The 24,279-nt window shown below is 42.2% G+C and overlaps 1 protein-coding gene across 1 annotated transcript in view; it reads right to left on the bottom strand.

The window, feature by feature from the left end:
- The window catches only part of LOC135115230 (metabotropic glutamate receptor 6-like), a 112,987-nt gene that overhangs the window by 13,197 nt on the left and 75,511 nt on the right, over positions 1 to 24,279 (bottom strand). Inside the window, 6 exon segments of the mRNA XM_064031770.1 lie at positions 1,060 to 1,214; positions 11,644 to 11,779; positions 12,333 to 12,524; positions 13,253 to 13,456; positions 21,440 to 21,532; positions 22,205 to 22,338. Coding sequence (XP_063887840.1) covers positions 1,060 to 1,214; positions 11,644 to 11,779; positions 12,333 to 12,524; positions 13,253 to 13,456; positions 21,440 to 21,532; positions 22,205 to 22,338 — 914 coding nt within the window.

Below are 24,279 nucleotides of genomic sequence, written 5' to 3' on the forward strand. Positions count from 1 at the left end.
GTAATAATAATAATAATAAATAAATAAATAAATAATGATAATAATAATAATAATAATAATAATAATAATAATAATAATAATAATAATAATAATAATAATAATAATAATAATTATTATTATTATTATTATTATTATTATTATTATTATTATTATTATTATTATAAATAGTGATAGCCAAATGATAATTATGCAATCCTGATAAAATAATGCTGAAATAAAACAAAGAAAGAAATAACACCACCAACTGTTCACACTTTAGGTGCCACATTTGTTTAAGACATTCACTATTGTGTGTGTGCACTGGTCTGTTCTTGTAGCTATTAGTTCTCGGACGAATCGGTACTAGTGTTTGCTTGGAGGCCCGAGTGTCGAGGAGGATGGGCCGCATGGGACAGCAGTTCCGTGCGGCTGGTTTAGCAGCTTCGTTCCGAACTGCCTAATAAGGTCCTACTGGCAGTCTTGTAGCGTGGGAAGTTGCAGGTCCTCGTGGTAGGAGGTGCAAGATGCTCCCAATATTACCCTGCACGCTCGTTTTTCGACCCTCTTCGGCCGACGGTGCTGCATGGTGTGAGGGAGCATGACCAAGCTGGGGGAACATACGTGAACTTGGGCAGGATGAAGTAGTTGTAGACACTCATGGTGTGAGTGACTTATGATGTCTAAATTTTCGGTTTGTTCGGATAGCTGTATCCTGCATTTTTTTTTTTTTTTTTTTTTTTTGTAATAACTTTGTTGCGGAGAGATTCGTATTGGGAGGTATTCGTGTAGAACGACCTGCTGGGCTGCTGAAGAAATCGTTCTATTCTAGGCGTCACCCACGGGGCGTCAGATGGATGCATGTGAAGAATCTTCTCCGGGAAGTAGTATTTGCATGAACTGGTGATTGTGGTCACTTGACCATCTGGCATGCACGTCATCAACCATGAGCATATTTACATAAAAATCCATCAACATGACCACGGACTGTCCCATTGTTATTTTGTGTTTACTCCCATCTACACAAATTTTGTACAAGCTCACTACATTCATCACCCATCTGTCATCTCATCGGTCACTCACCTCTACATTGTTTGCGGTGGTGAAGTAGATGGGCACGAAGGCCAGCCAGATGATGCAGGTGGTGTACATGGTGAACCCAATGTGCTTACTCTCGTTGAAAGCCTCCGGGATCTTGCGGGTGAGCACAGCATAGACAGTACACACAATAATGAGGCCTGTGAGGATAAAGGAGGGTGTTGAGGTGTTGGGTGGCGGTGGTGTAGTGAGCGTGCTGGCGTAGCGAAGATGGCATTGGGGTATGAAGTGATTGTGTGAGGCGAGAAGTTTTGGTGTTATGATGCAAAGATGGTGGAAGGTGTTTGGGTCAGCTCCTGGGTGTGGAAAGACAAGTGTAGGCGTGGCTTCAGACACACGTAGTGTGTTGTATTACCTAATTATGATGTATAGGGTTTGCTTTAATCTGTATTTTCCCGGATTTTCTTTCAATGTGTGTGTGTGTGTGTGTGTGTGTGTGTGTGTGTGTGTGTGTGTGTGTGTGTGTGTGTGTGTGTGTGTGTGTGTGTGTGTGTGTGTGTGTGTGTGTGTGTGTCCCATTCGGCATACTGGGACGGTTTCGCAGTGTTTTTTTTTTTTTTTTTCTTTTCCGGTTTTCATGCATTCACTAACCAGCGAAAGTCATCTCCCCGTAACTGAACCCTCACATTCGCCTGGCTGCTGTTTTCCTTTATGCAAATACTAAAAGATTTAATACACTGGAGTTATTTTTGGGATGCAGAAGTATTGACAAAAAATTACTGATTTGTCATGTACTTCCAAATTACCGAATAACAGAACTGCCAACAATGTAAGGTATGTATTATCTAGAAATTTAATGTGTAAAATGAAGACGAACGTTTTTTTTCTTCTTCTTTTTCTCACTCCAAGAACTACACAATTCTGTTGTTTGTGAAAATACGCTATCACCAAGTAATTTCCATTATTTTCGACAAGCCTGAAATTCACCTCAGTCTTCATTTTCGATGTTTTGAGGTCACTGATATGTAAGGAACTACCAGGCCGAGGACCAGTTCACTAAAGCTGTCTACGGGGTTATGGTAGTAAGTTATGCATGTACTTAACCTACTAAACATTTAAGAGTAGCTAGAATGCACAGGAGCTCGTTTCCCCAGGACAGAAGGGAAGAAGTGCTTACCATCAAGGTATCAGGTTGGAGTGAAAGGGGAGCTGGGAATCATTTGAAATGGAGATCTCTCAGATACTGGTTGGCACGAAATTGATTCACAGTGAGGTGCCATGCTCGGCCACCCAGGGCCTGCCAACATTCTGAACATTTGTTGATAAGATCTACTAGACTATGAAACGTCGACATTTATATATAGTGATATTGCAAGACCTCCAGAACCGACGACACGCTCTATCTCCTTACAAATAAAGTCACTGCTACCAACATACGCGATATTTAACATACCATAAGTCTTGTAAGTAGATTTATGAGATCATTCTATGCTTTTATTATTCTATATATAATGATGCTTGTTTTGGATTTTTTTTTTATACCGTAAGTTAGATATTCTAAGGAACTTGCACATACGGGAGAGTACTACAGAGTTCAACTGTGGCGTATACAAGACGTAACGGGCCGTAGTAGTAGCAATTTTCTTTCTTTCTTTTTTTTTTTTGTCTATTTGCTTTCTAAACTAGACACCTTTACAACACGGAGTTATTGTAGCCTATCATTGAGACTTATTCCGAGTTTCACATCGAGACAAGTCTTTTTGAAGATGTGCAAGAACACTGTTAACATACGTAAGTAGAGATGCCATCAGCCGCCATGCTTCCGTTATATCATTAGTTCCTTTGTAAATTTTAACCTCTCTTGTGGCGTAATAACTACTTCAAACAGAAAATTGTATACATTTAGTGTTATTTTGATAGATATCGCAGATCTGCAGAGGGTCCTTTTAGACAAATACATTCTGATTTCCGTTGGAAACTTCGGCGTGTCTGTGTCTTTTGGTGATGCTGAGAAGCAGCATGGACCTTTTCACTCTCTTGAAAGAATCTTTCAAACTCGTATTACAACAAAATCAGCTTAGAGCAGTTCTTGGATTATATCAAACCGTGACAGGGTGTTTAGTGATGAGTGTTCGGTGTCAGGGATTAGAGAGAAGATAAAAGGAAGCAACTTCACGCAAACTAGCTGACCATGGGATGACCATGTGTGCCTATTCTCTAATCCTTGTTCCATACAATTGTTCTTGAGTATAGCTCCTTCATAAATATACTACGAAGAACAAAGAAATATATATATCTTTCTTTCAGTCACAGGAATTACGCAGGTATCGGCGAGGAAGAGAAGTACACTTTCGTTTGTTATCGAACAATTCTCGTAAATTCTTAAAAATTTCACCCGGTGTTCTCTGGTTTCTTCAGAATACATCAGTAATTCTAATTTTAATGATTATCCTCTTTCAAACATATGAAATCATTTCAATGAAAACAACGATAAATATCAACATTGAACTCCGCAGACATGCTGGCGCCGCTTTTTTGTTGAGGGTTCGACTAATCTGTGTTATTTGTGTAATGTCAATGACTTAAAATGTGACGAAATAAATCAACCATTGATGAAGGGAGACTAAGGATGTGGGCTACAACCAGACAGTGGAGCAGCTCCAAGTGTGCTGCACTTCAAGGCAACAGAAGGTGGCAAAAGCAGACCATAATCCTTTTTTTTAATCTAATGCAACGCGAAGTCCAGTAACTAATACACTCTGCAGACAGAGAGAGAGAGAGAGAGAGAGAGAGAGAGAGAGAGAGAGAGAGAGAGAGAGAGAGAGAGAGAGAGAGAGAGAGAGAGAGAGAGAGAACATCATTACCCCGAAAATGAAATAGTCACAGGCACCTCATGATCTAATTATACAACACTTGAATGTCATCAGATTTTCGCGCCAGTGAGTGAGGCACGGAAGGCTTTCATTAAGTTGACTGTCTGCCTGCCTGCCTGTCCCTGTGTCTTTTCTTTATGCACGCCCTCGTCGTTTGGCACATACCTACCAGGGATCGCATTTATTCATTTTAGCGTACGTTACTGACTAACTTTAGCAGGGGAGTCTCCATGATGTGTTCATGGTCCTAGTGGTAAGGTGTTCCTATTTTTTTTTCTACTCGCTCAATAGGCTGCAGGAAAATTTATAGAGGTTTTCAAGGATACTTTCATAATCATAGCGATAATTTAATAGATATTTCAGGCTCCAGCGGAATTTACTGCAGTTCTGAAGATATTGTCACGACTTCTATGATGGATCAATAAAGATTCTACACTTTTAAGAGGGTATAGTGTAAGTTAGATATTATCAAGGATTCTTTTATTACTTAAACAAAGGTTCTACATTATCATTAGGTAAAAACATACACGAAGACAGGACATAACATGTGACACTTGGAAAAAAAAAAAAAAGCCATATGAAAGAATCAAATGCTGCAAAATGTGGACCCTTGTTCGGAGAGCAGCCATGGAAGGAGGAAGCTCAGTGCTGTGTTTGGAATCTTTTCTGAGAAAATCTATTTAGCACTCCTGCTTCGAACTTTCTCGACACCTCTGCTCGTTAACTAAATAAAAGTTGAAAAACACTGGTCTACACAATATCTGGCATGCAAGTACAACGTCACGCAGGTTAAGTCAGAGACAGTGGTGGGCGGTGGTGAAACAAGTTGCCTCAAAACAGAAATGTCGGCTATTCACTTGCCTTGATAGGGAGCTTGCCTGGCAACTTTCCTTTTACTTGACTTTCCTAATTTTCTTCAAGTATATATTAAAATATGCTTACACACGCAAGTAACTTGCACACTTGACATGCCTCTCTACTCGCAACGTTTGAACGAGACTAAAGTGACGATTCGATTTTCACGACGTACAAGAATTTGTGCACAAGTTCCGTGCACACTTAGTGTAATGAAGCACCGCATCATTGGATACCATACAGATGATATTGTACTTACTTTAGCATTCAATTACTACATCTGTTAATGAACAAAGGGTAAAGTAACAATATCAACAACTGCAAAAAAGGTAACAAATAACAATACTGACAAAGGCTGTCTAGCGCTCTTTACATCCGGTGACCTACGAGCTGCATTTAACTGACGTATTTTAATACCTGGTGTGTGTGTGTGTGTGTGTGTGTGTGTGTGTGTGTGTGTGTGTGTGTGTGTGTGTGTGTGTGTGTGTGTGTGTGTGTGTGTGTGTGTGTGTGTGTGTATATATTATATTTATGCTGTATTATGTTGTGGTCAATAAAATATCTATCTATCTAAAATATCTATCTATCTGTGTATATATATATATATATATATATATATATATATATATATATATATATATATATATATATATATATATATATATATCACTCAGAAAAGGTAAAGCCCAAGAGGGATTATTCTTTACTGTACTGCCGAGAATTTCCACATCCTCTGGGTCCAAAGCTTTCAACACAGCTCTGGATCCCAATAGCACTAATGACAAGAAACAACGTGCAAGACTAGACACAAAAGACAGGCGGGCCAAGGGGGCTCCCTGTCACCACGGGGTTACACACCGTCCGCCCGCTCGCTCTTAGTCATAGTAACGTTGCCCCAGAGACTGGTATCTTTCAAAAAGTAATGTGAACAGACTACAAAGGCTGGATAGATTCTGATTACTCTATAGAGAAGACGAAGTCTTCAACTTTATAATATATGTGACTCAACATGAGGGAGCAAAATCAAGTAAGTAAATTTAATTAATAAAGGAGATTAACTATATGCTCGAAGTTTTAAAGTAAACGGGAGGAAAGCGGGCAAGTATTTATCAAACCTCAGATACTTGCTGTCTCCGTCTCGCTCTCCCTCTCTCCTTCGTTTTTCTTCTCGTCTTTTTTCTACTTCTATTCTTTCTTCTTCGCTCTTTACTACTTGCAGAGCTCGCAACACGCCCTCTCCTCAGAGAAAAATTTCTTAAGTTACATGCAGGCTTATGAAAGTTTTAGCACGGACTACAAATTCAAGGCTCTACACATGATCACTCACTCCCAAGTGTCAGAGCAGCTCACATCATACAGGGATGCGTACAAATTGCAAAAGCAAAAAATACTACAACAGTAACATAAGCAGCCATCATGACAACAAGAAACAGCAGAACCCCAAATTGGACCTTCGTACTCAAACACTGTTTTCTCTTCCTTCTACTCCTCCCTCGAGATCTGTCTCTGGCTCTCACCTAGGACATTATGATCTCGGCTACATTGGTGTGAAGGTTTACTCCTACAGGGAGTCGTATTTTGGTCACCTTTCATCCAGCAGCTACGGTTGCTCCAGCTTCTCATGTGATTCTGGTCTTTTCTCTTCCTTCTCCGTCGTCTTCTCTTTCCTCTACTTGCTCCACTACTCCACCAACTTGTATCTCTCCTGCTCTCTCTACTACACAGCCTACTTCTTCTCTACCCTCTCCTCCATACCGCACAAACACTAGAGTCACCAAGCAGCGATAAACCTGCACACTTGTCACACTCAATGTGCCCATCAGGGACCGTAGCCCCCTGGAGCATCATCACGACACTGCCAAGCAATACTCTTACTGGCCAAACAAATTTCTCCATCAGGCTGCCAAACAAGTCTGACACGTTGGCCCCTTTTAGTCTCTTCACTGGAGAGCACACTACACTAACCTCCGGGCCGTCACTGCCCACAACTTCTCTCCAACTTACCCGCTCTTGGCTCCTTAAAGCCGCCATGTCACACCCATAAAACAAACTAAATAAAAGTGCCACTTCATCGGCAAAAATAAGAGGAGTAACATGCCTGCTCTTAATCAAATAAAATAGTACTTTCCGGAAGTGACACGACCAAGCCTGTCTCTCAATGCAGACACATTACTTCTCCCGCCGACCACTCGAAGACACAGGAATCACTGCAACTAACTGCTGGCTGCTCCTTTCCAGGATACAGCACACACATTCCCGCACACGGAGCCAAACTCCCGCACGTGGCCATCACAATACAGTCAATCCCAGCTCCAACATGAGCCCGGCCAATGTGCCTCTATCCACTCCACTGATCCCAGCAAGTGCTCCCGCATCCCACCCTCTCTCATCATTCCTTGTCGCATCGAGGTAGACTGCATCCATCATCACATGCTTTACTACTCGGGCCCAGCACCTGACAATTAACAGGAACTTGGCCAAACAAAACCCCCAGCAACGCTGTGGGTGCTTTCTGAGCGGCAAGCAACAAGTTATCACAAGCAGCCTCATTCAGCACTGCCTCTCGACGCTGCGCCATAACGCCCACATCAACATCATCAACATCACAACTTCCAAAGGAGTGAGGGATCGAGCTAGTAACATCTCTCACAACCCACACACCAGGGGAACAACAATCGACATAACACGACATAACACGAGGAGGTAGTCAGGCTTGCCAACCTGACCAACGCGGCTGTACTCAAACGTGGCCACACCCGTCCACCAAAACCGTCCCAACTGTTCTGAATCAACCCGACTTCAAAGGGGCCAAACACCAGGTCCTTACATGCTACCTACACACGTGCCTCCTGAACTACGAATGGCACAACAAAATGGAGCTCCAAACCTCTGTCCTCTCTCCGCCGGCTATAAAAAATACTGTTACTACCAGCAAACACTGCCCGACCCTCTGCTTCCTTGCCCTCCACTCCTGCCTTGGCAAGTAATGGAGCAACACGTCCCTGAAGGGCAGAACCCTCCTTGGGTACGCTGGCAGCTGCTGAATTAGCAGCTATCAACACAGGTGGGTTATCACTCTAGCAAATACCCACTGTGCCTGATCCCGGCAGAACAGCCTACTCCCCGCTTCCAGTACACTCCACAGGGAAGGAAACTCCCTCCACTCCAGCAGAGTTAGAAGTCTCTCCACCCACGGCAGTGGTCCCTAAGATACCAGACATCCTAGGGTGGAGCTCGGACCGAGTACAGGCGCCCATAGCCTCCACTCCAGGTGACAACTTCGCGTGAGCGCCACCTCCGAGAGGCTCCGCACGGTGAGACAGCCATCAAACAAACAACCAAAAACTCATTATTCCAGCCTCACCCTAGGTAACAAATACAGCAAAGTCATGTGCCTCCTGCAGTGGCCCTGCAGTTGTGCAGTCAGCCACAATGACTCAGGGACAAATCAAATCTGACTCACCCAAACCCTAGACAGCAGCGGGACAGGTCTCGGGGCACTCTCCCCTCACTGCGGCATCAATACTAATTATACAATACTCTTGTGATGGCCGTGCCTTATTGTAATAGACCCCAGGAGTCACAGAACCCGCGAGCGCCCGACGCTGGAACACTCACCTCACCTTAGGGCAAATAACAACAACAGATTTAGGAACATCAACAGTCTCCACATCTGGGACAGGGTCCATGGATGGGGACTGTACCCAAACTCTCCCAACTGTCAGGTCATTCTCTAGAAGGAAATCAACGCCCAACACTGGCAGGTGCCACCCGCACTTCTGCAGTCACTAACGGGCACACAAGCCTCATCTCCACCGTAGCGAAGCTCTCTACGGCGCCAATTCCCAGGAACCACACAGGCTTTCGGAAACAACTCGCCTCATAGTAACATTCCTGCACAGCGACTGCTGTGCTGCTGTGTTTCTCAAAACTGTGACAGGATACTCAACCACAGCAATCTCGACCGTGCCCTTACTCAAAAATGGACGGCACCAGTCCAAACTAAACCTCACGGGGGGGACATTGAGGTATCAACAGATGAGGGGGCAGTACTTCCAGCCTTTCTACTCTTACAACCAAATACTGGCCGGAACTCATAAATTTCCTGGTCTTGGTCATGAGACACAATCAACGCCACCGTCTTCTGGGGAGAGCTGTGGGTGTCACTAACTTAGGACAATTAAATTTAAAGTGACCCTTATTCATACAATACTGACACAATGGCGGCATGCCTGGGAGTGCCTGGGAGTGCTATGCTACATACTGCCAGACTGTCTCTGTCAAGGGCTGGATGGAGACTTATTGTCAACAGGGTTTACTTGCCCAGACTTATATTAGCAAAGTCACTTACGAAAACGTGTACTTCCTGACAAGCCAGTCATCTACCAACGTGGCCGTCTCCTTTTCTCTCGGAGCAGCAGTACAATCTTTTTCTCTGCCACATTATGAAACTGCTCCATTACCATGAGCTCCTTCAACTCATGATAAGAGCTGGCCTGCTCGTTAGCAATCCATTTCTGAAAAGTCTTCTCAAGGGAGCGAGCACTAGAACTCTTCCCTCCACGAACTGTAGTCTGTAAGACTCGGACCGTAGCTCGTAGGCTCTCAGAATGTCAGCTTAAAACTCCTCATAATTCTCCAGATTTTCCACTGACATCCTGTCATAAACTTCAAGAGCCTTGCCCCTCAACATATAAGCAACAAAGTCTACCCAACGTCTCTGATGCCAGTCAAATTTTGAGGCCTTTTTTTTTTGAATCTCATGAACCATTCCGTTACCTTCTTTTCATCAAACTCTGGTATGAATTTCAATCTTCTCATCATCGGACTTTTTACTGTATCCTCCTTCATCCCTTCTCCTCTCCTTAAACCATGAGGTGAATTAACTTCTATTTGACTCTTCAACAACTCAGACATTCTATTCTTCTCAGCCTCTTCCTTCTCACTCTCAGATCCAAGTATCTTCATTTCTTTCTCATACATTCTCACCTCCTTCTCCTCCACCTCATGCAACCTGTCTCCTTTCCTCTGCTTCTAACTCCATTCTCTTTTACTCTCTCTCCTTCTCAGCCTCTAATTCGAGCCTCCTCAATTTTCTCTCCCTCTCGGCTTCTAGTTCGAGCCTCTTTATCCCAAATTTGATTCTCATTTCCTCAGACATTCATTCAGTGTGGGAAAAAAAAAAAACAATACTTTGAATAGGACTTACACAACCTTGGACATTATTTGTGGAATTCTGTGTCCTCACACCAAACGGTTTCAAATGTACACTGCCACTTCCGGCAGAGGCAGGAGATTCGGGTCGCAAGCCACTCCTACTACCAGCATTTCCTTCTATGGCGGAAGATGAGTACGGACACACATAAGACAACGAAATGAACGACAAGCAACTGTCTCCCTCACATGGCTACGAAGCTTCCAGGAATCCTGGTGAGGTCGCCAATATCTCTTATGACACAGGTTTCGCCCCTCTCTCACCTGCCATTAACTTGGCTACCTTCCATAAATTATCACCTGTGTAGGCTATCGCATGGCCCACACTCACCTGCACAGGGTGCAGGGTGGTCTCCTGTGGTTAATAAAAGAAGTGAGATCGCTACACCGTTTTTACCTTAACGCAGGAAAAAAAAAATAATAATAACATGTCCAACAGGAACCTAACGCACTTCACTTGCTGAGAAACAATCGCACCACCACATTCTAGAGGGGGGGGGAAGGTAGCGTAGCTACAAGAAAGGACGAACATCTATGAAGTTTGTAATGTTCTGTAAACTACTGCCCTCTCGAGACAAAACCACCAACACTCACAGAACATTACCTCCTACTGCTAAACAGTAACATTTACACCCTCCCAGTAGACAAGTTAATACCACCTAGAAACAGTAAGGCCCGGGGGAGAGTACTCTTTATTGTACGGCCGAGAATCTCTATATCCTCTGGGTCCAAAGTTTTCTACACCGCTCTGGATCCCAGTAAAATATGACAGCATTAACGACAAGAAAAAACATGCAAGACAAAAGATGGGGGCGGGCCAAGAGGACTCCCTGTCACCAAGAGTACAACTGGCACCACACACCCAGCCAAATTCCTATGACTGGTGTGTTAACTACTTAATCAACAGGGTTGAGGCTGTCGCTAACTCATATACAATACTAGTTAATAAGCGCTCTCTGACAAGAATATAGCCCTATTACATGCCAGTACTCTCTCCTCGCGTCACCACCTCCACTCTGCAGGCTAGCAACAACCCTCCTGAACAAAGGACTGGCCCCTGCGCGGTTCAGACAAAGGAGACGCGTGCCGACAGGCCCATGTGATGGTGGAGGAGGGGGCAGGAGGAGAGACAAAGGTGGGGTGACAGATCACCCGCCCACTTGCTCTTGCTTATATTAATGTTGCCCCACAGAGACTGGTATCTTTCAAAAGTTACAGTGAGCAAACTACAAAGGCTGGATGGATTATGTTTCCTCTTTTCCTGTTTCTGCGTCCCGCTACACAAGCCTTTCTACTTTTCTCATCCCTATTATGTCCACTTCTCTAATTCAAGAGTTGACCAGTATTCTCAATCATTCATCCCTTTTCTGGGAAATCCCCGAACTGCTTCTGTATTCCCCCTTTCTATGACTTGAACGCTTTCAAGAGAGAGGTTTCAAGACGCTTATCTCCCAGTGTTCAAGGATTCTTTTTGAGACCTTTGGTCTTTGGAGACCAGCACTCAAGTGGGCCTTTTCTCGACCTTTTTGTTGCCCCTGGCCAGCGTCCTTCTTAATAAGAAAACTACAAAACTACTGCTACCACTACTGTTACCTTATATAAGAAAAATAATATAAGTATCAAAACGACGACCGAAAGAATTAGTAGAATCACAGGATTGTGAAAATCAAAAGAGGAAAGAACTCACCGATGGGGTAGGCGAAGGCAATTACGTACGAGGCGTTGATGGAAGCAGCACACACCAGAAAGTTGTCCTCCCTTACCAGGTAATGATGAATGGCGCGGGGCGGGCTGACCACACTCCACATGCTTGTCACCACCACCTGCGCGCACACACACACAAATGAAGAAACGTTATGTGAGTGGAGCGGGACGTCCGCTTGTGTGTATGTGTGTGTGTGTGTGTGTGTGTGTGTGTGTGTGTGTGTGTGTGTGTGTGTGTGTGTGTGTGTGTGTGTGTGTGTGTGTGTGTGTAGAAAAATATAAATAAATGCAAAAATAAAAAAAAAGTGAGTCAATCTTAAGCAAAGGAAAGCAGGATGTTATTATTGATGCCATTTGACTGGGATGGCACAGAAATATAAATGTTAAAATGCTGCTACAAACAACACATTCTCTCTCTCTCTCTCTCTCTCTCTCTCTCTCTCTCTCTCTCTCTCTCTCTCTCTCTCTCTCTCTCTCTCTCTCTCTCTTTTACATTACTCTTACCATTTTTTTTTCCTCTTTTAGTCACCCCCATAGTCAAGATTGCTTTTCCCTCTTCCTAAACACAAAGTCACCATTCGTATCATCCCCTAGTCTTACCCCTTCACACCACTCCTTCACCCACTCAGTTGCCTTTTCTGCACCTCTCACTCCTTCAGGACCCGTACTAACCTGCACGAAGACGCCACAGGAGCAGATGCACAGCTGGGAGCGCGGTGAGATGAATGAGGGTCTCTTGGTCGTCCTCTTCCCTGCGTTAAAGATTCTGGCAATTCTGTTGGTCTTAGTGAGCAGGGCGCTGTAGATCACGGCGAAGCAGAAGCCAAGACCAAACCTCTGAATGGTGCAGACCACCTTGGAGGGCTGCCGGCACACACACACACACACACACACACACACACACACACACACACACACACGAGAAGGAATGTTTTAGTTATTGCTCCCAAAGGTTGCTATGTAGAATACGTACTCAACTAACTCCGTCATTCACACACTGCACGCACACACGTGCGTAATTCATTTACTCCTCAGCACATTTACCTACCTACGTACACTTGCGTTCATAAAAAGTCCCTCTAACACCTAGCACTTTTACAACACTTACACTCTAATGTTTGGAATTTTTATTCATCCTCACCCTGACAACTTAAACACACTCCTTGTTATACTCATTTATTCACTCCTCGACTCACGTCATGTTTCACGAGAGTAAAATTGAGCGACACTCAGCAAAATTAAGAGTTATTTTGGTTTCTAATAATAGGATGACGCGATTGTCCAAACCGTTTTAAAATGTGAGACTAATAATTGGTATCAATGAAGGTATCAGTGAAAATATGTTCAAAGAAATTTAGGTGTTCGTAACAAAAAATGTTCCATATTTTAATTTTTGGAGTTGCTCATTAATGAGAGAGAGAGAGAGAGAGAGAGAGAGAGAGAGAGAGAGAGAGAGAGAGAGAGAGAGAGAGAGAGAGAGAGAGAGAGAGAGAGAGAGAGAGAGAGAGAGAGCACTTGCCCAAACTCCAAAAAAAAGGGTAGGAATAAATAAGGAAAGTAACACACACACACACACACACACACACACACACCTTGAGCACCAAGACGAAGGTGATGGCGTAGCACAAGAACACCCCGGAGAGCAGCACGAATGATAGCTCCCTTCCCGAGGCTCTCACCACGGGTGTGTCATGATACCTGACGAACACCCACACCACCATACCCGTCACCACCACGCCCGCGGAGGAGAATACCATCGCGCCTACCGCCCACCACGAGTCTGGCCGGATGTACACCTGGTGAGGAAGGGCGAGTCATGTGTTGATGTGATGTCGAGATGTAGATTATAAGAGATGACGAAGGAAAATATCAACCGACAAACAGCAGCCTAGCTTTTGGCCTTTAAGTACTACTACCTACAGGATAGAGGACTGTAAAACAGTATGGAATGAGGTGCAAGGATTGGTGGGGAGAGGAGGAGAGAGAAGAGAACGAGGAGGAAGGGGAGGAGATCCTTGGGAAGAAGGTTTCGAAGGAGGAGTTTTAGTAAAAGACCACAGGAAAGAGAGACTGTCAAGAATTAGAGATGCAGATGATGTGCGAGAAGAAGAGGAAGAGTAGTAGGAAAGACAAGTCTTGAGAGAAAATCTTGAGGACGAGAAAGACGGAAATTGCCAAAAAGTGTAAGTTAAGAGAAAAGGCAGGAGAAATGGAGGAATGGAGAAGAAAGGAGGAACGAACGGAGACAAAAATGTGAATCAGGACGAAAGTGATAAAATAAAACATGATCTGAGGGAGAGTGATGACATGAAAATATAAGAAAACAATTCAAAACACCATTTAATTTCTACAAGACAACTGATGAATCATACTGGAATGAAGAAAAAAAAATATAAAAACTACTGGCCAAGATTTTTTAGTAGACACCGAACGTAGCACGGAACAGGTAATGGACAGGTGTGAAGAAACAAGTGAGGGTGGAGGAGAAACATGGGGAGAGGAAATAAGACAGCTGCGGACAACAGCAAGGAGAAGAAAACAAACGATAGGAGAAAATAAAGGACACGCGAATAGAATTTAATTTCCTATTGCTTTAATTTCCTGCCTATCTAAAGTTTTTGAATCTATCCTCAACCGGAAGATTCTAAAACATCTATCACTTCACAAATCGCCAGTATGGGTTCCGTCAAGGCCGTTCCACTGGTGATCTTCTGGTTTTCCTTACTGAGTCTTGGTCATCCTCTTTTAAAGATTTTGGTGAAACTTTTGCAGTTGCCTTGGACATATCAAAAGCTTTTGATAGAGTCTGGCACAAAGCTTTGATTTCCAAACTACCCTCCTACGGCTTTTATCCTTCTCTCTGTAACTTCATCTCAAGTTTCCTTTCTGACCGTTCTATTGCTGCTTTGGTAGATGGTCACTGTTCTTCTCCTAAATCTACGAGTATTAACAGTGGTGTTCCTCAGGGTTCTGTCCTGCCAGCCACTCTCTTCTCATCATTCATCAATGACCTTCTAAACCAAACTTCTTGTCCTATCCACTCCTACGCTGAAGATACCACCCTGCACTTTTCCACATCTTTTCATAGACGTCCAACACTTCAGGAAATTAACAATTCACGCAGGGAAGCCACAGAACGCCTGACTTCTGATCTTTCTAAAATTTCTGATTGGGGCAGAGCAAATTTGGTATTGTTCAATGCCTCAAAAACTCAATTCCTCTATCTATCAACTCAACACAACCTTCCAGACAACTATCCCCTCTTCTTCAGTGACATTCAACTGTCCCTCTCTTCTACACTGAATCCTCGTTCTATCCTTATTATCTGAATTGGAAACTTCACATCTCATCTGTAGCTAAAACAGCTTCTATGAAGTTAGGTGTTCTGAGATGCCTCTGCCAGTTTTTCTTACCCCCCCCCTCCAGCTGCTAAGTCTGTACAAAGGCCTTATCCATCTATGTATGGAGTATGCTTCACATGTCTGGAGGGTTTCACTCATACCGCTCTTCTAGACAGGGTGGAATCAAAAGCTTTTCGTCTCATCAACTCCTCTCCTCTAACTGACTGTCTTCAGCCTCTCTCTCATCGCTGCAATGTTGCATCTCTAGCTGTCTTCTACCGCTATTTTCATGCTAACTGCTCTTCTGATCTTGCTAACTGCATGCTTCCCCTCCTCCCGCGGCTGCACAAGACTTTCTTCTTTCTCTTACCCCTATTCCTTCCACCTCTCTAATGCAAGAGTTAACTAGTATTCTCAGCCATTCATCCCTTTCTCTGGTAAACTCTGGAACTCCCTGCCAGCTTCTGTATGACCACCTTCCTATGACTTAGGTTCCTTCAAGAGAGAAGTTCCAAGACACTTATCCTTCAATTTTTTTACTACCGCTTTGGACCCTTTTATGGGACTGGCATCTCAGTGTGCTTTTTTTTTATTGGATTTTTGTTGCCCTGGGCCAATGTCCCTCCTACATAAAAAAGAAATAACATTCTCTCTCTCTCTCTCTCTCTCTCTCTCTCTCTCTCTCTCTCTCTCTCTCTCTCTCTCTCTCTCTCTCTCTCTCTCTCTCTCTCTCTCTCTCTCTCTCTCTCTCTCTCTCGTGACGCCAATCTAAGTACAGCAACATATATTCTAGAGGAAGTTAATGCGTATTTTCCCTCCTCACTACCGGCTGATCAGTGAAAGACAGTGGAGGAAGGTTATTGATATCATTTACAAGGCAGGAGGATGTAGGGACCAGTGTGTTCTGTACCAGGTGAGGGATGGAAGGTACACACACACACACACACACACACACACACACACACACACACCGCTTGTTTTTCTAACTTTACTCTGACCCTGATGCTCTTTTCACTTATTTTATTGGTACACACAAAGACGTTAATTACTTTTCTAACTTCGTCTGATCTTTTTTTCTTTTCACTTTTATTTGTAATAATACAGCTCCTCCTCCTTTCATGTTTTCATGTAACTATTACAGTTACACATTTTTGATAATGATGGTTTGATTTCGAAGTACTTGTATATTTGCTTTTCACGTTGTCTTTTCTCAGATTCTGGCAGCAAAGAGACCAGTACATAGGCAACACATTAAAGTTTTTTTAATCCATCCTCAACAGGAAGATTCTTAAACATCTATCACTTCACAAATCGCCAGTATAGGTTCCGTCAAGGCCGCTCTACTGGTGATCTTCTGGCTTTCCTTACTGAGTCTTGGTCATCCTCTTTTAAAGATTTTAGTGAAACTTTTGCTGAATGGCCATGTGGGAAGAAATAGAAATGTTACTGAGAGAATACATGGGGGACGGGGTGTGGGAGAGAGAAATGAAGAAGGTGAAAAGGTGGTGGATTTTGCAGTGGCTTTCGACATGGCAATCTTGAATACTTTTTATAAGAAACAGGAAAATCAGATGTGGACATATCGCAGTGGAGGAAGGAAAAGTCAGATCGATTTCTTAATGTGTAGGAGAAATAACTTGAAGGAAATAAAGAATTTTAAGGCGAGAGTGTTGCACTTCAACACAGGCTGATCGTGATAGACTTCGAGATGAAAGGGGAAAGAAGGGGTAGACAACAACGAACATCAAAAATTAAATGGTGAAGGTTGAAGGATGAGGAGTTGAAAGCGGAGTTTAAAATCAAAGTGCTGGACAGGATGGTAGAAGCTGAAGATCCAGATACATGGTGGACAACAACAAGCAGGCACATAATTGAGATAGAGGAAGAAGTATGTGGGAAAAGATCAGGCAAGGACCCACCGCATGATAAGGAATCTTGGTGGTGGAATAATGAGGTGAGAGAGAAAGTTAAGGCAAAGAAGGAGGCAAAAAAAATATATGACAGAATGGGAAATGAAAAAGCAGAAGGAAACTACAGAGAAGCAAATAAAGAAGCGAAGAGGTCAGTAGCACAAGCGAAAGCTAGAGCAAGGGAAGACGTGTACGATAAATTGGAAACCAGGGAGGGTGAGAAGAGGATATTTGCACTAGCAAGACAGAGAAAGAAGTCAACAAAAGATTTTACGCATATCAAGCAGGTTAAAATTAAGGAAGGAAGAGTTCTAATTGATGATAATGAAATAAAAGAGCGATGGAAAGAATATTTCAAGGCACTTTTGAATGAGGAAAACCCAAGAGGGGTGTTGGAGGATGGGGAACCAAATGATAGGAGAACAATAGCAATTTCAAGGGAGAAAGTCAAACAAGCATTGAGGAGGATGAACGATGGGAAGGCAACAGGGCCGGATAACATACCTGTAGAGGCGTGGAGGAGTTTAGAAGAGGAAGGACTTGAGTGGCTGTGTTGGTTGGTAAATAAGATCTATGAAAAGAAGAAAATCCCAAATGCATGGAGATGCAGCGATATTGTCCCAATATACAAGGAAAAAGGAGACATACAGGTCTGTAAAAATTACAGAGGAATTAAATTAATGTCGCATACAATGAAACTGTACGAAAGGATAATTGAGAGAAGAGTAAGCTCTTTGCCTGATTTGAGATCAGGCAAAGAGCAAACACAGGTGGGAGACGAACAATTTGGATTTATGCCGGGGAGAAGTACTACAAATGCAATCTTTGCGCTAAGACAACTATTGGAGAGGTATGGGGAGAAGCAAAGAGAGTTACACCTTATTTTTATTGATTTGGAAAAAAGCTTATGATAGAGTACCACGCCAGGAAGTTTGAGCTAGTATGAGAAGGAAAGGAGCATCAGAGAAGTATGTGAGAGTGATCCAGGACATGTGCGAAGGCTCAAGGACGAGGGTAAGGAGCAGTGTGGGAACAACAGAGGAGTTCTGTGTGAGAGTGGGTCTACACCGGGGATCTTCTCTGAGCCCATATCTGTTCAACTTACTCATGGATGATAGTGTTCAAAATATAAAGGAGGAGGCACCGTGGACCATGTTGTTCGCGGATGACATCGTCTTGGTGGATGAAAGTAGAGATGGGGTAGAGAGAAAGTTGGAGAGATGGCGAGGAGCATTGGAAGGGAGAGGTTTGAGAATTAGCAGGGAGAAGACGGATTATCTGAATTATAATGGTCGACAGGAGAGCGAAGTATGGATGCAAGATATGAAGTAAGTAACGGAGGTGACAAAGAAAGTACAAGAAAGGAGAATGCGATGGTTCGGTCATATCAAAAGGCGAGAAGAAGGGAATGTCGGCAGAAGGATATTGGATATGGAAGTGGAGGGAAGAAGACGACGTGGCAGACCAAAGAAAAGGTGGAAGGATCACATTGGAGAGTACCTGAGGGAGAGAGGATTGAGTGGAGAGGAGGTTGGGGACAGAGCCTTGTGGAGAAGACTAGTGAGGAACAGCGACCCCATATGAACATGGGAGCAGCTGCAGAAGAATAAGAACTGAAACTTTTACTGTTGCCGTGGATATATCAAAAGCTTTTGATAGAGTCTGGCACAAAGCTTTGATTCCCTAATTACGCTCCTACGGCTTCTATCCTTCTGTCTGTAACTTCATCTCAAGTTTTCTTTCTGACCGTTCTATTGCTGCTTTGGTAGACGGTCACTGTTCTTCTCCTAAATCTATTAACAATGGTGTTCCTCAGGGTTCTGTCCTGCCACCCACTCTCTTCTTATTATTCATCAATGACCTTCTAAACCAAACTTCTTGTCCTATCCACTCCTACGCTGAAGATACCACTCTGCAATTTTCCACGTCTTTTCATAGACGTCCAACACTTCAGGAAATTAACAATTCACGCAGGGAAGCCACAGAACGCCTGACTTCTGACCTTTCTAAAATTTTTGATTGGGGCAGAGCAAATTTGGTATTGTTCAATGCCTCAAAAACTCAGTTCCTCCATCTATCACCTCAACACAACCTTCCAGACAATTATCCCTCTTCTACATTGAACATCCTCGTTCTGTCCTTATAATCTGAACTGGAAACTTCATTCCTTCATTCTGTTTCACACACACACACACACACACACACACACACACACACACACACACACACACACACACACACACACACACACACACACACACACACACACACAGGGAAGAGGAGCCTAAAGATGTAGGTGACCAGGTCACTCTCCATATAGAGGGGCGGAAAGAGACAAGATGATTTGAGATCAGGAAAAGAAAGGGCGGAGATGATTTAAGAAGAGAGACGTAAAATATCAAAACGGGAAAGAGAGAAGGAGAGAAGGCAAGAGCAATAGGAGGAAGTGAAGAGGAGACGGCTTGGCAGAAAGATGGAATGAAGAGAAGAGGATGAGGACGAAGGAAGGGGGAAAAAAAAAGTGAGGACAAGCTGAGGACACGAGGCAATAAAAGAGCAAACAAGCTTAGAGTGTGTTGCCTATGTACTGGTCTCTTCGCTGCCAGAATCTGAGAAAAGACAACGTGAAAAGCAAATACACAAGTACTTCGAAATCAAATCATCATTATCAAAAATGTGTAACTGTAATAGTTACATGAAAACATGAAAGGAGGAGGAGCTGTATTATTACAAATAAAAGTGAAAAGAAAAAAGATCAGACGAGGTTAGAAAAGTGGGATGGTCTTTGTGTGTACCAATAAAATAAAAGTGAAAAGAGCACCAGGGTCAGAGTAAAGTTAGAAAAAACAAGCGGTGTGTGTGTGTGTGTGTGTGTGTGTGTGTGTGTGTGTGTGTGTGTGTGTGTGTGTGTGTGTGTGTGTGTGTGTGTGTGTGTGTGTGTGTGTGTGTGTGTGTGTGTGTGTGTGTGTGTGTGTGTGTGTGTGTGTGTGTGTGTGTGTGTGTGTGTGTGTGTGTGTGTGTGTGTGTGTATTATATTATGACCACAAATCCTGCCCCTCTCACAGTGGCCTTTATTTCGGCTCGCTTCCCTAAGTCACCACTTAGGTAACTTGGTGCAGGGCTAAATACTGGTTACAAAGTCCCTTTTGGACTCTTGCAGCTTTTCCACAAACGGTCATAACCACAGGTTTCGCTTCCCTTCGGCTGCCACTACCTGGAATCAGCCTCCCTACACTGCCACTTCTACACAGAGTAGAGCAGGGCTAAGATTCACCTCCACAGGCTCCTTCTGGCCTCCTGTGGTGAGCTACATAAATGAAGTTGTCAGCCTGTTTCACCCACCTACAGGCAAGAGAATATTACTGCTGGTAAATCACTCCAACAGCTGGGAAAGAATCGCCAGCCACATTCTAGGAAAGGACAATTACAATAAAGGACACACACTTAAGAGGTCGAGATATAATACCTCATTGGGCAACCACAGTAACAAAAACCATCCCACTGTCCAACAACATGTTATATCCTCTCACAGAACAATGTCGTTTACAGCCTCCTGGAAGACAGGTCTCTAATTCCTCCTCCCCCCTGCCGAACACCAATGCCTGATGGGGTAATAAATTTCACTGAACAGCAGTTTTCCGATAATCCTTCTTTTAAGAGTATGTAACAAAACAACATGTACAGAAACAAGCTGCCCACACCAGCAGATGAGGGTCTACTGACCGCTCATAGATACACCAAATACTCAACAGACTGTACTGTCGAAGAGCTGTTGTGGGAGGTATCTCTTTACTTACAATGTACTACAATCACAGGCAGGCTCTTGGAGACACTTTTCTCTCTCACCTAACATCAGCAGGGGTTTACTGCTATACTAGTCAAATAATATCATATGAATCTAATCGCTCTCTGAATGTGAGCACACAAATTCTCCAAGCCTCGTCCTGCTTCAATTCGCACCTCATCCCTCCTCAGCAACCGAACAATGACTAAAGAAAGAAGGGACACCACGCCGGCCCGTGCCTCTCATAAGGAAGGGAGAACTCACATGACAAAAAAGAGAACAGGGGAGAGAAAAGGGATGACACACCACAGATACATCCCATTCCCCCACATACTACGAGCAGCAAGATTTTGATCATTTTACTTGTCACACCTCCCTGAATGGGCTAATGGCAATTTAACTGTGTCATATTGTTTACTACTTTATAATATTTCAAACAATTGCACTCCCAACATGGTGTTCAAGAAGGGAGTGGGTGGAAGGAAGACAAAACAACTATTGCTTCGTACTCAGTGGGCGGGCCCCCCTCCGCCGCTCTGGACTCTCTTTTCGTCTTATCTGTCTTCTATCTCCTTTCTACTCCTCTAATCATCTTTTTTTTCTTCTTTAATTCTCGCCACTCACAACAGTTATATGATTACCACATTCAGCCTAGTCATACAAGACAAGAAACTGAAAGAAAAGAAAATATGCTGTAAGTCAGCAATAAAACGACCACCACCACCGCTACCACCGACTGCTTACCTCCGGGATAGGATTGCACCGCAGGTGACCGGCGTCAGGCAGCGTTCCCCAGGCACAGTTGAAACACTGCGTCTCATCCCGCGGGTTCACGATCTGGGAGAATAGCAACGTCTTTTTGATTATTCCAGTGAACAAGGAAAACAAAACTAACTCACCAAGTAACAAACTACACTACTAATTAATTACTAACCTACCTAGCTAATCAACTGACTGACTGACTAACAAACTGACTAACAAACAAACCAACTAACTGGCTGACTGGTTAATTAACTCATGTAAACAGCAAGGGTAAAAGAAAAATCTGAAAATTTCTTTCATTAGAAAGTTGCATAAAGTGAATAAAAATATAAAGAAAGAATAATAGTTTGTTGAAAACTCGGGCTGCTTTTGTTTCCGTCCTTACGTGCGTCAATAACTTACCTAATATTGTGAAGGCCGCGAAGGAGAAGCAGCCATATATATATATATATATATATATATATATATATATATATATATATATATATATATATATATATATATATATATATATATATATATATATATGTATTTTTTTTTTTCTGTAATGCTGTCCCAACCATTATTCTCCTATATTGGAAAGTATGCTTTAGAATTAATTAATGATACTAAACCTAAGTGTGTGTGTGTGTGTGTGTGTGTGTGTGTGTGTGTGTGTGTGTGTGTGTGTGTACTCTCATACTCACAAATTTTGTTGCTTATTTGTGATACTGTTTGTCTGTCTGTAAACACCACCATCACCCTAACCTGGTAAGTAGAGCAGTTGAAGCAGTGCCAGCAGCAGGACTCCCCTTCCACATACTTCTTGGCTTGTCCTGTGAGGCAAGGCAACGAGCACACGCTGGAGGGCGGCTGCTGTTCATCCAGCTTGAACTGGAGCTCTGCGGGAAGAGGCGGGCGTGAGGGAGGAAGAGACAGGTATAAGATTAGGAAGGTGTGATGGAGTGAAGACATGATGACGAAAGGATGAATGGGAAAGGAGGTGCGGCTGAGTGGTGAATAGTAGATGAAGGGGTGATGAGTGAATAGTGAATGGTGGGGAATGAGGCTGATGAGAGGAAAAACAGTGAGTGAGGGAAACATGAGAGAATGAGACAGGTGAGGGATGAAGGGATGGAGGAGAGCAAACACAAGAACATAAGAATATAAGAAAATAAGGGAAGATATAAGAAGCCGTCAGGCCTACACATGGCCCTGTATGAGAAACAAACTACCTATTTCCACATGTCATGCTCTTCCTCGAATTTGTCTATTCTTCTTTTAAAGCTCCCTAATGACGCAGCACTAACAAACTGATTACCGAGTCTACTATACTCATCATTCATCTACCACTCTGTATTTTCTTCTTATTTTTTTTCTTTTAATCTAAGTCTACCGAACTTAAATCCGCTATTTTTTATTCTATTCCGATTACCTACCCCCATATTTTTGCTTACGCCACCCCTATTACATCCCCTATACCACTTACAGGGTCCTCTCTAACTTTCGCCTCAAGAGGTACCCACTTACATAAAAATCTAATGGAGTAAATACTTAGGATTTCGAAGATATGATGCATTATCTTTTATTTACTTTTTTAATGATACACAGTTGTTTGCTTTAACCTATATCTTTTCATATAATAGTGAGCCATGGAACAATTTAGGTCCTGCACATTGTTCCGTTCTGAGCTGTGGACAAATCAAATCTACATTACTACTACCAGTGCGGTCCAGGCTGTGTATCAACTTATTTGAATATTTCATTACTGCTGTAGTTTTAAACTTTTTATACATCAACAGTAATGAAAATAATATTTATATTGAGTAAAATTTCAATATGTACATGGATGAAATAACCTTGCTGAATCATTTTAGCCTAGCATTAAAAAAATAAAATAAAATACATAATGTAGGTAACACATTTGACTATTTAATTATGTGCTATGGTAAACTTCTTTATAAATGATGATCATGTGCTTGCCCAGACAGGTGTACAAAGGGCTAAACGCTGGTGACATAGTTAACATATTGCTAATTAATGACTCTTGTAAGACTGTTCCATATTCTGTACATGATTCCACATTTTCACATTTTTATTGACATACTTATATATGTATTTTCCAATTAAAATAATTACCTATTAAATATTAAGGAAATTGTGCTTAACCTCGTCCTATAGCTGCAATGGAGGCGGATGGTTTCTCTAAGATCAATTGTGAGAAAGTATGAATTTGGTTCATAATGTTTTATCCACTAATTTAATTCTACATTTATGTTTAGATAGAGAGAATTAATATCATTATTATATGACCATATATACTGAAATTAGTTTTATCACAAACATTCATTATATATGTATATATATATATATATATATATATATATATATATATATATATATATATATATATATATATATATATATATATATATATATATATATATATATATATATATATATATATATACATATATATATATATATATATATATATATATATATATATATATATATATATATATATATATATATATATATATATATATATATATATATATATATATATATATATATATATATATATATATATATATATATATATATATATATATTTATAAATATAACTGTGTATTATATTATTACAGAACACGAATTACAGTCTATCAGATAGGTAACTACAGAAAAGTCGTAATGGTATATCCCTAATCACGATGTGTTCTAGTTTGTGTAGCAAACTCTTTCCCATGACTTGAACTTTTCAAGAGGAAGGTTTTGAGACACTTATGCTTTAATATTTGATAATAATTTCTGACTTCTGTTTCGGGACTGACGCCTCAGTG

The sequence above is a fragment of the Scylla paramamosain genome, chromosome 29 (assembly GCF_035594125.1).
Source record: "Scylla paramamosain isolate STU-SP2022 chromosome 29, ASM3559412v1, whole genome shotgun sequence".
Lineage (NCBI taxonomy): Eukaryota > Metazoa > Arthropoda > Malacostraca > Decapoda > Portunidae > Scylla > Scylla paramamosain.